Source organism: Schistocerca nitens, chromosome 6 (assembly GCF_023898315.1).
Source record: "Schistocerca nitens isolate TAMUIC-IGC-003100 chromosome 6, iqSchNite1.1, whole genome shotgun sequence".
Lineage (NCBI taxonomy): Eukaryota > Metazoa > Arthropoda > Insecta > Orthoptera > Acrididae > Schistocerca > Schistocerca nitens.
In genome coordinates, this window is record NC_064619.1 from 433,928,173 (window position 1) to 433,942,266 (window position 14,094).

At 40.9% G+C, this 14,094-nt stretch overlaps 1 protein-coding gene across 1 annotated transcript in view; it reads right to left on the reverse strand.

The window, feature by feature from the left end:
• The window catches only part of LOC126262189 (dystroglycan 1), a 280,598-nt gene that overhangs the window by 30,281 nt on the left and 236,223 nt on the right, over window positions 1–14,094 (reverse strand). The window contains exons 4-5 of the mRNA XM_049958600.1: window positions 650–889; window positions 29–157 (exon numbers count right to left, since the gene is read on the reverse strand). Coding sequence (XP_049814557.1) covers window positions 29–157; window positions 650–889 — 369 coding nt within the window. The remainder of the gene's footprint in view (window positions 1–28; window positions 158–649; window positions 890–14,094) is intronic.

The following is a 14,094-nucleotide window of genomic DNA, read 5'->3' on the forward strand; positions in this document are numbered from 1 at the left end:
ACAAATTATGTACTAGAATTTGACTTACATGGTGAAGGCCTAAAAATCCTGAAAGATTCTTAACAGCAGAAATTCGTTGTGACGGCTTCAAACTGTCGTATTTTACATCTAGAGCAATAGTTAAAAAAGTGGGGTCTTCACCTCGATCACATTTTACCTGAAAATTTAATGAACGTATATAAATCCTAAACATCATGTAAAGTAACAACATTAGCATAGAAATTTACCTTGCTTATAATTCCCAGGTTTTTTCCTCAGACGAAATGAATATTACATCGAGTACTATAACGGGATTGCCAAAGGTATAATTTAAGGAAACTAAAGGGAATCTTTCATTGTTCCAACAAAAGTACCTTATTCAATATTGTATGGATAAAATATGAACTTTTTTTTTCTTCAGTTTCAGTTCTCACAATGATTCTTACAAAGAGAGCTTATAGGACCTATGAAATCCTGAAATGTAGTGTACTGCCATCAGTTTCTTCCATTTCTTGGAATATCTTTAAAAGTTTTTCAGCTAGTCAGACATGCAATCTAGACACAATACACAGCTTTATCAACAAATTTTTGCTATACAGGATAGCATAATCTTATATCACTATAGAAAATAATGTTTTCCATTAAAAAAGTAACAACATTAAAAAAATACCTTATGGTGTGGACTAATTGGTAGAGAGTTATCAACAGCTATTGCTTCTGCTGCAACATTACTTGGTATAACTTCTATCGAAAAGACATCTTTGGCTGTATTCTCAGGATGCTGCCCAAGTGCTTTCACTGTGATGTAGTACTCCCCAGCATCTGCAATACTGGGCACTCCCTCAAATTGTCCTCTTAACTTGTCAAACAACAACCAGGATGGAAGAGGCCTGCCAGATGGTCCATAAGCCTGAAAATAATGCATATAATTTTGTGTATAGCACAAACAATATTCTGACAGTATAATGGAATCGGATAAATAGTAGATTTTTATCTATCTGATTACATTACATATAGTATTCTGTTTCTTTTGTACGTGTATTGAAATTTATGATGAAAGAAAATGACAAACTGTTGATGACAAGGTCCACTGTATGTTCATTGTTGGAACAGCATATTAAGTATGTGTTTCTTATTCACATGCACATTCCAGTTCATTGTTATGTAGCATGAGGATTGCTTTGTACTATTTTCATAGTAGCTCTTTTCAATAATCGCACTGCAAGATAGGAGACATTAAATAAGTGATAAATTCTGTGTAAAGAATTTCATTCAATAATTTATTGCAACTTAATGTGCATTACAAATAATTCGGATTCATTCCCTGCTTCAGTAAATGTTGTATTTACTCTGGTTAGTACATTGCAAGGGGTTTACTTAGAGATAACTTCTTAATTTAGATAATTAAATTACGGATTATGTAAATATGTACAGTATTTATCATCAATGTGTAGCCAGCCTAAAATTATTTTCATAGTTCTGCTGTTCAGTTTAATTGCAAACCCTCTGGGAGCAGTGCCTTATGAGTCACATATCCTCATGTTACCCATGCGAAATCAAATTCCTTTCAAAAATAACTGTCAAGGAGGGAGAGGTGGTCACTTACCCATAAATCAAAATTTGTTTCCTAAACAAAACACGGGAATCAACAATGGACAATATATGTATGATAAGACAGCTATGTGCACGACACAAACACATTTGTCTGATCCAAGGTTTCAAAAAGGCACATGGCAAAATTCATTCTGAGAGGCTGTATGATACCACACATAAGACTGATAAATGCGAAAAGTTTAGTATTGGTAGACATACTGCTGTGTGTTGAAAGAGGTTTGGAACAAAATGTGGTCACGAGGATGGTGATGCAGCCTTCCCACTGGTATTTGCTTTCAAGTTTCTCCACTTGGTTTGATGGCTTTTCACTCAGTTAACATGGCATAATTGTGAACTTTCCATCCACAAGCGAAATGAATGTCTTGATTAAGAAAAACTGAAGCAAAATAAAGGCTTAATTTAATTAAAATATACATATGAGAAAAAAATTAAGTAATTTGTTTATTATTTCAAAATTAGACATCATAGCCAGCCATTAACACATTTATCCCACTTTCAGAAAAAATGGTTAATGCTTTTGTGGGCTCCAAAAATATGATAACTGTCTGGGGAGAAATTAGGACTGTATGGAGGATGTGTAAGGGCTTCCCACTGAAACTTCTGTAGCATAGCTGAAACAACCTGGAAACATGTGGGTGGGCATTTTGCTGTAGGATATTTTGACTATGTTGCAAAAGTTTTGTGCAGAAGCCCTTACAATCATGCAGGCCCAATCTCTGCCCATCCAATTTCCATATTTTTGGAGCCCTGAAGGAACACATTTGTGGCCATCGATTTGCTTCAGACAAAGTAATGCATGCCTGGGTATAATAATGATTCCATAGGCAACTGCAAACATTTTTCCATGAAGGCATTGACCATCTTGTCTCTCAGTGAGATAAAATGTATTAACACCTATGGCAATTCTTTTGAAATAATAAACAGTTGTGCATGCTGTGTGCTACAAGAACAGCGACGTGAAGTCTGTGTGGCATTAGGTGAACATCATTAACTTCCGTAGCAAGAGAAATGATGAACTTGATGGGATTTGTTGCATGACAGAAACTGAACGAATGGGTGCCCATAAAGCAGTTACAGATACAGTTATTGTGGCAAAGTACAATTTAATGAGAAGATTCCTTACAAGCAATGGACATCAGAGGTGTAAAACTAACTGAATGAGCAAGAGTTTGAACCTCTTTGACAGATAATGAGGCCATTGCTTAAACTGTGAGAGATCCAAAGCTTGTATTTTCGCTTGGCAGTAATTTTGTGACTTTTTTTTGTGAGAACGGATAACCATTCTAAGTGCTAAAGTTCAGTTAAAATTGACTAATGACAGTTCCCAGCACCCACTTGATTCCATGCAATACCCTTACCACATTGCCAATGTTATATATAAAGAAAGAATGAACCAGTAAGAAACCTCTGTCATTTCAAAATAGCGGCAATGTTGTGGAAGTACAGTCACTATATTTTGTCAACCAAGTAAGTGTTGTTTGAGACAATGTCCAGTTTGCTTTTCAAATAGTTCAATCATTGATTTCTTTTCTAATTAAAGTTGTGTACAATAACTGTGTATATGACATCAATTTCATAATTAACAGTAAAAACTTAAATCCACATATCTTGCATATTTTTACACAAAGAACTAGTAGTAGTGTCACCAGTAATAAGAATATTTTATTTCATGTATGTGTTTTGTTTTGAGATGACTTTTCTGCAATGTCAGTTTGCTTTTTGGCATTAGTGACATTCCAAGTATAAATATATTGTTAACATCATTACTTACTGCAGGCAGAGTGACAGTGTGGAAAGTTACATGTCTACTGTCGGTTAGATGACTTAGTAAAAATGTTAAAGCTGGGAACAGAATGAATTCTTGTCAAGCTGTGTTTAGTACGAGAGGTGACAGAAAGACTAGTGAGCATGTTTGTTATATAGTCAGTTGGCAGCTACTGGTGAAGTGCCCCTGAAAGTGAAAGTGGATCCTCCTCCTCTGGGGATGAAGTCTGACAGGCATCTGGAGAGGATTGTTGCTCTGATGAAAAGAACCCACTACACTGTCAGATGAAGTGGCCAGCATTTGGCTTTTAATGAGTGACTGTTGTTCACTTCTGGCATGTAATTTGTGCCATAATCGACATAACTGCACTGGTAATCAGTGTCTATAGGAAGAACCAAAGCTGAAGGGTAGAAAACCTTGTTTGAGCAATGCCATTGGGAGTGTGCTCTAAAATAGGAGGCAACTGTAATGTCTTATTGGCTTTTGCTTTTGCTTTTAGTAATAGTAAACTTAAAGCAAACAAGCAAGACTGTTGCATGTGGTGACAGTGACCAGACAAACTGTAACTAGGTAATTTACTCTTGGAAGCCAGTAAAACTGTTGTGTATCCACACATATACCTCTTCTTGCATGTGAGACATGCTGGGTATACAGCACACAGGTGTGAATGTGGCTGTGGTGACAGCAAAAACATCTGTTCCCAAAGTAAAAATAAAAATAACTTTGACAAATCATGAAAACAACAGACCCCATGCAGCAGGATAAACTCTAGGAAATAGCATGTAGCCACTATATAACTAAAAGATACCTTTCAGTGTACTTTTACAGTTCTTCAGATTTTATTCCCCAATAACGTAGAATAATTACATTGTACCCCATTAATGTGATGATGGGACTGGTTATCAGCAGTTACACCAACACCAGCAGTTACACCAGCACACTTCACAGCTCAAGGGCAAGCAGACTAGCTGGGCACCTGTGAAATTCCACTGGCAGTGCCAGAATAATGCTGAGGCAGCATGCTGCAAGACACAGCCTGGCAAAGTGACAAGTGCAGTTACGTCAAGCTTCCCCCCCACCCCCAATTCAATGCTGTGCCACCTTGACCTCTCTGTGTGTCCAGTGCTGTGACGAAGGCTTAACAAGCTGGTCAAAATTTGCCACAAATACTTGCTGCCCAGACCTAGCAGATCTGTCTTTGACTGCTGTCTGCACTGAGTACTACTACTTGACAGCTGTCAAACCAGTGTGTGTCACCTACTCTCACCTACAACTAGCTGCTGACTGCTAGCTGCTCCTAGACCCGATGCTGCTGGTGTCTAAAAGGGCGCCATCCAGTAAGGGTTCATCTCCAGGCTGTCATCAACTAGGTCCTGGGTATTTTCGAGGAGTCCTGGATTGGCAGTCCTCATATGGGCACACATCACACCTGACCTACTACTGCTAGCTGTTGGTGTCCTGAGCTTACATGACTTGCTATTGGTGGAACATCTGCCACAGCCACGAGCTGCGAGGCTGCTAAAGCTGCAACTCTGCCTCCCAGCATCCGTGCACTGCCAACAAGCTACCTCGTGTTACACCGAGGTGGTCTCTGCCAGCCAGTGTCTACCCACACCTTTGCAACACCACATTCGTCTGTCATAGGAGTTCTTGCTAAATTAAGTATGGTGTTCTTTTGGCGGTGTTTCTGATTCCATGACTGCTGATGAACTGGTCCGTCGCACCAGGTGCCCTGGTGACTGGTGCGAGTGTGCAGTATAAACGCCAATGGACCATTCTGGAGCTGTAATACAGCTATTACTGCAAATCTGATGTAATCAGCGGATATACCACTAATGTAATGTGATGCCAAGTGAACAGTATGTATACCTAATCACACTTTCCTTTTAGTGTGTAACACGAGTCTATGGAGTTTGTAACGGAACATATTAAAGGCTTTACTTTCCCGAAGTATGCGATACCCTCCAAATTCAACCAGTTTAATGAGTATTTATGATTATAGAAAAGTTATTGTGTATGTTAACAATGATTGCACAACATGTCTCCATAAACAGTCAACCCATTAAATTATACTGAATAACTGACCCACACAAAAGTTAATATCACTTGATCACTGATACAGCAAATGTCATCATGTAAAAACACTAAGTTCATCTTAAATAATTAATATGAAGTACGAAAAATAGTGGCCAACTTAGGTATTTTGGATCTCCTTAAATAAAAATCACCCAGTGAAACCTATTTGTTCACTAGGAGCGTTTTCACTCAGTATTCACGTAATCTATCCTATTTTAGACGAAAACCAATGTAATTCTTAATAATTCATGTTACTTACTTATTTATGCAAATTAGAGAAGTCAATTGACAAACTTCTAAAAAACGACCTTTTTGTAACAAAGAATTATTCTGTCAAGTCAACAAATCTGTCTGTCATTTTAATAACATGTTAAATTATGTCACTCGATGCAAATTAATAACTTTTCTGCACAAATTATGATAACAGATGTACATGTGACTTATAAACTATATCTCTTTTTAGTAGTTCTTTGACAATGTTATAAATACAAGCAGCGAGAATGGTCAGATAGTCAGTCGGAGGCAGTGGGGCAGTCGGAATGTCACTTTGGTGAAGTGTGTTTCTGTGTTATTGTTTGGGATGGAAAAACAATGCAAAGAACATGTAAAGGAAGTACTACTTTGTGTTGTGTTATGGTCTTTGGTGGACAGTGGAATTAAGATGGCCACCAAAGTAATAAATATTTGATGTTTACATATGTGTTGGTTTCGTTTGTTCTTTATCATCAAAAGCACATGAAAAACACGGGACCTCATGTTTTTAACCCTAGACAACCAGATTTAGAGCCAGCATCAGCATCGAGACACAGCAGCGATCCAGCAAGCAGCAGAGATTACTACAATGCATTGTAATGGCGCCAACCTAACATCAAGTGCTAACAAGCTCCGTAAATGGGAGTGAAATAGTGCGATTACAGCAACTAGAGATATCAACGACTAGGCAGACCATTACAAGTTGCATAATGTGACGGTTCAATCCCATAAGGTCTCTGAGCTGGTTTGAATGCCCACCTCAACTTGGGCCCCATTTTATAAAAGGTTCTTCAAGCCTGCTTAACAAGATTGGTATGTGGCATGCCATGCAGTATGCAAGCTTCCCGAGCTCACTGGCGAGACAGTCACATAGAGCAGCTAATTCTGGGGGAATACAGTTGTTTGGGGAATTTTCATTAATGAGCGTACTTAAAATTTTACCTGAGTGATTAAAGTCAAGGTGGCTCTGAATTTGTTCTTTCCCGCTATTTTGGGGCCAGTTTTATTCAACATGTGGGCCTAATTCCAGATTGGAGGAGAGGCAATTTTTTTTTTTTTTTTTTTTTTTTTTTTTTTTTTTTTTTTTTTTGCATTGAGATGGACGTGCTTAAGGAAGACAGCTATGATTTCAGATATTTATCTCCTGAACAGGATCGGATCCGCAGGCTGTGAGATCAGTTTAGTGATTTCTTAACCGATCATCTGGGTGAAGTGAAAAGTGAAGAATATAAAACAGAGTTTACAGGCGATATCCCTATGAGGCATCCGCCATATTGGCTCTCTCCACCTCGTATTAAACAGCTTAAGATCACCATGAGATGAGATGTTGAAAGAGGAAGTTATACGCTCATCACCATGTTCTTATCCCATATTTTATGAGCCCAGGGGGCGTGATGGAGTACATCCTGTTGTGGATTACCGAGCCTTCAACAAAAAGGCTGTTCTCCAGTCAATAACATTACCTGAACTGCATACATGTTTTTGGCTGGTTGCAGAAGATGAAGATTTTTACTACCCTTTGTATCAATCACGCTTATTACCAGATTACATAACCATAACGACTTTTAACCGTGATTGGAATCTTTTTGAGTATACCCAAGTTCGGTCTGCGCTGTCTACGGACCATTCCAGAATTTTGGACTAGGCTTTTTCGGATTTGAAGTTCCAGTGTTGTTCCATCCTCCCGTGCCTTTGGTTTAAAATCTGGGGGAGGGGCGGTGACGCTTCAATTCCGTCACGTCTGCGAGCAGCTTTGAATACCCGTTCAACACCTCCGGCACAGCCAGCACCAAGCGAGGCCAGAGAAATGTTGAAGTCGGCAGCAGCTGGTGAGACGGCATTACGTTGCCCGATTCGCCGGTGCCGCTTTCCAGGCCCGTCTCAACTCCTGTCAAGCGACCAACAAGTAAACATCTGGTGGACAACCTATGCCGAGCGGACACAGTTCGGCGATTTGGTACGGGCCTCGATCCGGTGGCAAGTGGGACCCATCAACGGATTTCCCAGCCGGCAGATGATTTCGAGGCGTGGTCTCACCTGGGTTTCAAGTGTATTGGAATTTTAGCTCTGTAGAAACTTGTTGCGTGCCAACGGTTACGGACGTTTGATGAACTTCAAGTTATATGGTGACTGTGTTTGTTACAAATGCTTCCTATTCATTACTAACTGATCGTGAGAGATTCTGTGTTTACTTGCGTGGCCTACCGGATGGCCGTTTCAATAACGATTGTAATTAGTCTGTTGGTTACTGTTTTCACGGCCCTCATTTTGGCTATTGGGTATTTTGTGGGCACCATTCAAGCTAGAGTGCTTCCTCACAACTTTGGTGGTTATGATTTAGTTTTTTTGTAACTGCCACCTTGAATCTGAAACCATATTTGAGTATTTTTAATACTGTTGTTGCTTTAAAGAGAATGCAGATGATATTATAAACCTACGACCTCAAGAATTTTTCTTTCTATTCTCGTCTTGCTAATTGACTTTAGACAGCTTAAAATTTTGTAAATCCTTTATTCATCGATGTAGGTGGTGGTACTTCGCACGTTTTTTTTCAATGATGGTGCATTGGGATTATTATACATTGTGGTTATAAAATTGTAAGGCTATCTGGGGGTTCCTCTCTTGATTGTTCAAATGTGTGTGAAATGCTAAGGTCATCAGTCCCTAAGCTTACACACTACTTAACCTAAATTATCCTAAGGACAAACACACACACCCATGCCCGAGGGAGAACTCGAACCTCCGCCGGGACCAGCCGCACAGTCTCTTGATTGGATTTTGGTTTAAATTCAATTCTTTGTGCTGACGACAAGAATTTTTCCTGGAATGTTGCTGCACCACCACTTCCACCTACCGACTAAACTCGCTATCCCCAACCTGCTGCTGCATGTTGCACGGAACCGAAGCCAAATCTACATCGACGTGTGAAAGTGCAAGCGATATTACATGCATTTGGCTGACAAAGGACGAATCGTTCGCCCACACGTGTGCTTTCAAGCGGGAAGACGTTTACAGCTGCGCATTTCACAGCTTCCGCACTGCGCAAAGTGATTTAGAGGTGAAAGACGGCCGAGTATGGAAACCTGGCGCAAAGTAGACGTGTATGTGAACCGAAACATTTTCTTTGTGAGATCATAAGATTACTAAAACAGGAGCAAGTGTAGTACAGCATGAAACGAAATTTGCTGTATGTTAAAGAAGTAGACGCCGCATCAGCAGTGGGGAAAACTAAAAAGAAATAAAAACTCTGCATTAACAGCACTCCCGACAAAGACACTAAAGATAGGTGATCGCGGTAGTTTCGATACGAAAGTGTTTACATACACTTGTTTTCTGGACAGTGCCGAGCGTGTCTGAATCTGCAGCTACGAAGTCTTTTCTGAATGAGCGTAATCTGTTATTTTCAGTGGAAAACATCTGTTTATTTACGTATGATGAAATCTGCTATCAACATGAAGTGATACAGTCTACATAAGAAATTATTTTCGAAGAAATGTTCAGCTTCCCTCCTCCTACCATCTACTCTTCACTGTTTTCACCTACAATGGTCTCTTTCTTTCCGTGTTATTCACTGCAACGGCAGCGGCCGCTCAGAAGGCAAGAATTGCTGATTTCCTTTTAGTTCTCGAAGCCACGACAGCTTGCTCTCCGCGTGCAGCAGTGAGTCCTCTTTGTGGCGTGTTAAATCACACGGACGTTTCCCGTTCGATCTGTTGCGCGCTTCAAAGAACATCTAAATGGACACTAAAGCACCTTTCACTCTAGCGAACTTTCTTGTCCCAGTCGACTACTCGTGATAAATAAGTCTACTGCAGCGCCCCTGGCTTTTTATTCCTGTACTAAGTATCGTCTGTCACAGGCGGTCGTTTTTGTTTGAACGTCAACACCAAAACCGCTGTGCGGTATGGTTCCCGAACAGTGAAAGTGAGGTTATGAGGACCATACTTTGTATGAAAAATCCAAATGTTGTAACAAGAATGTAGGAAGAAGACTGATAACAGAGTTTATTAATGACAATACCCTATGGTAAATTCTTCACACTCTTCAGAACTGAAAGAATAGGAACTATTTCGTCCAAAGATTTCAAAATATCTAAATTTATTTGGTCGAGAAAATACAGGGGTGAACAAAAATATGGAAACACAAAGAACACAACACATTACCATGTCCAATACGGTGTAGGAAAATCGTTGGCGTTTAAACAACTTCTAGTCGTCTCGGAATGGATAAATACAGTTCCTCTATGGTTTTCAAGGGAATCTTTTACTATTCTTCCGACAAAATAATGAGCAAGTCCAGATAACTATGATGGCTGTGGATAGCGATTACGCACCCTCCTCTCCAAAGTATGTGAGATCTGGCGACTGTGGTGGGCAGGGAAGTTGCGACATTCATCCTCCTGCTCACAAAACCAGTCCTGGACGATGCGAGCCGTGTGAACAGCGGCTGAGTCGTCTTTGAATACAGCATACAGTGTACAATGGCATGGACGTGATAAGCCAAAATGGTCGTATAATCCATCGCAGGAATGCGATCTGGCGTGGAATACCGCTGTCCAATCATCACCGAATCCCTGCCAGGTTTTACGCTTGGGACAAACTGGGCCATAATTTGGAAAAAGTGTGCAAGACTCATCTAACCAGATAACTTTCTTTCACTGCTTCGTAGTCCAGGTTTCAGGACTTCGGCACCAGGTTAAACCTGATGCATGCTTCTGAATCACTGATGAGAAGGTTTAGAATTCCGTCTCGACCTGCAGTTTATTGCTTTCGGAGCTTCGTCAGTTTTGTTTTGGTGCCGACAGAGTTCGCAAGCGCGACAATCAGTTCTGCAGTTACTATAGCAGCTGTCGTTCTATTATTTTTCGTCAGTCCTTTTCAATGAGCGTCTGTCACAATCACTCAAAAGACACTTTCGTCTGTTTTGTTACTTAAGAGGAGGTTTAGTATCTTTTGGTTCAAAAAATCGATTTTTTAAAATTGCATTTTTGGATTCATGAAAGTGTTTAGAATCCACCCCTGAAACGGTTTTCCGAATACGGAACGGAAATGTTTGTTATTCGCGGTTGAACAAAAAAATGCACCTGCCTGAAATCGGCCTTTTCCACGCACCATTTTTTTCTTTCTTTCGGAAGACGAGTTAGTGTACCGGTGCTTGGGAGGAAACACACAAAATTCAAATGAAAGTTTGAACGCGTGTGTTTGGAAGTTAGCCCTCAAGCATTTGCATTCTGGTGCAAAGACTGTGGACGTTGCGACTTTCCTGGCACTGAGCAGCTTCAACGAAGGGTATTCAGCAATTCTGAAGACGCATTTCGCCAAGCATTCGGACGACCACCGGATTCAAGCGGCCGAAAACCACTTGACACCGGCCGTACGAGCGGCTCTGGAGCAGCGCAGGATGGCCCAGATCGAGCAGAACGCCCTCTATGAGGAAGAAGGAGGACTAGTTTATGGACCCGGAATAGCAGATTGAATGTAAGTTGCATAGTATTGCATTTATATGTAGTCAAAACTTCAAACGCGTTTTTCTCGAAATGACTTTTTTTTCATCGCGCAGTATGGTAACTTCAAATCTACTGAACAGATTGGCATGATACTTTGTTTCCGACGAAGTTAACTAAATTGTCTAGGCGATGTACCACTTTTACTCCGATCCATCAACTATAAATATTTTTACTTTGCAGACGAAGTCGAAAAATCGATGAAAAAACCCTATTTTTTTTTCAAATGGCCGCCATTTTGTTTCCTATGGACCAAATAACTTAAGCGAGGTACAACTCCTAAAGAATCTTGTATACTTCGGTAACGTCAACTCAGTTTTGATTTCAGACGAGCCGGCTGACCTGTGACATACCGTACGTGGAAGTCTACATCGAAATTTTGTTTCGTTCCGACGGCACTTGCGCCTTTGCTCTTCGAGGAAAGAGGAAATATCAATAAACATTTTGACCAAATTTGACATTGATATCTATAACACATCCCGAGAAAAAAAATTCTCAAAGAACATGCTTTTTTCGGGCCAAAGATATTAAACCTCCACTAAACGGATGATGTTTTACTGCTTTCCCTGTATGCGGCAGGAATCCTCGATAAGAAGCCTCTTGAAACATAAAACACTCCAGCTCCTTTGGTTACAGAAGTACCGACCATAAGAGCACCAACAATTGGCCCACTTTCGAATTCACGTAGCTCCACCACAATGCACTCTCATCTACACAGAACACGACTGATTCTTGCAACGTACTGAGGACATTGCGCAGGAGCCGTTTGCGTTAAAACAGAACACGCAACCTGCAGACATCGGTAGCATCTGCATTTACGTTCAAGCACGCATTTCTCGCATTGTTTCCATATTTTTGTCCAAACCCTGTATATACCTACAAACATACCTAACAATGTTTACAAGACAGAAAACCGCATGTTCTTATTTTGTCCTCTGAATCTTTTTCCTAGGTGTCAATGAACATTGAAAATTATTTTGCTTGTTAAATAAAACTGAATTTTTCACTGTTGAAACGATTTTAATTAAAAACGTTTCTTCATTTACATTCTTTTTTATGCACAGTGTAGGCTTTTTCTTTGTTCAGGTATTCTAACACACAAATATCTTTTTGCTTTCGAATATTTCATTTCTTTTGTGAAAGAACGCTAGTAGGGGAAAAAAAACCAGGCCACCGAGGAACCTTCGCGATTAATCACGAAACCAAAGCGAACAACAAAATAAACATTAAGAAGAAACAAGATCCGTTAGTACGACAGAAGTAAGTTGGCGAAAATAGGTTAACTTCCTATGTTAGCATAAGAACCAGCGGTCTCCTGTTTTTAGTCATGCACAGCCTACAGCACACTACTCTGTATTTTAGAAATCCACCGCCTGACACTGTCAGTTGATCACTGACGTCATTGATATCCTCTCGAGGTGGTGGTCATCTGATTTACACGCAAGCAAATGACGCGCACCCACAACGAGTAGACTGTTTCGGACAAAAACTCACCCGTTTAAAATGGAATGAATGCCGCTGCTATCACAGTGGCATCGACAACCGCTTGATTCCGCCGACGACCGAACACTGTCGATCTTTTCATACCAGCACGCCAATACGTGGGTGGCCACAATGCAGCCAATCTCATCGCCCGAAAAATACAGACTTCGGACGACAATCTCTGAAATTCGAATCTGTCTGTTTCTTTCGGTCGATTAGGCCGACGCAAGACACAATAAACATGGATTGCAAGGAAATCTAACAACAGAATAGTCTGTGGCATCCACAGGATGAAAAATATCATAATAGAGATGTAACTGAGTCTATGGACTGGAATCGCAACTGTCTTGAAAAGCACAAGTAGGCAAAATCTTTACCGGAACTTTCAGGCATAAATTATAACCTCAAAAAATTATTTGTTCAAGTGAGAAGGGTGCCTTATCTTATGCTTAAAGTTACTCTGGTGGATCTTTTTTGGTCTGTTGTAGGTAGCCATTAGCTGTATGCAAATTATTATTACAAATTATTAGTTTTATGCCATTAGGGTGGCGATTCTGTTATGCGAAGTGATTCGCAGATGTGGCGTATGTTTTTCCTCTTGTCAGGTTTTCAGAGTATATTACTCTAAAATTTATATTTTTGCCTAACAATAATAATAATAATAATTATTATTATTATTATTAATCGTGGAAAGCTAATGCCCATCTACCACGACCCAAGAAGATCTACTACAACAAATTTAGGCGTAAGATAGTCCATCCTTCTCCCTTGAGCAAAGTAACTTTGAAGTTTGCAAATTATGCCTCAAATTTCTGGTAAAGATTTTGCCTACTCGAAATTTCCTATAAAGCTATAATTTCAGCTATATCCCAATGATTATTTTCATCCTCACAGTCCATATTTCATGTGTGAGAATGTCGGTCGATTCAACCGAAGAAAACAAACTGATCTGAATTTCACTGATCGTCGTCCGAAGTGTACAGTTGGGTGATGAGATCGGCCGCAATGTGGGTGCTCACGGACTGTCGTACTTATTTGGAAACGTCAGTCCACACCAGCCACCTCCGACCGACACCAGCCACCTCCGACCGACACCAGCCACCTCCGACCGACACCAGCCACCTCCGACCGACACCAGCCACCTCCGACCGACACCAGCCACCTCCGACCGACACCAGCCACCTCCGACCGACACCAGCCACCTCCGACCGACACCAGCCACCTCCGACCGACACCAGCCACCTCCGACCGACACCAGCCACCTCCGACCGACACCAGCCACCTCCGACCGACACCAGCCACCTCCGACCGACACCAGCCACCTCCGACCGACACCAGCCACCTCCGACCGACACCAGCCACCTCCGACCGACACCAGCCACCTCCGACCGACACCAGCCACCTCCGACCGACACCAGCCACC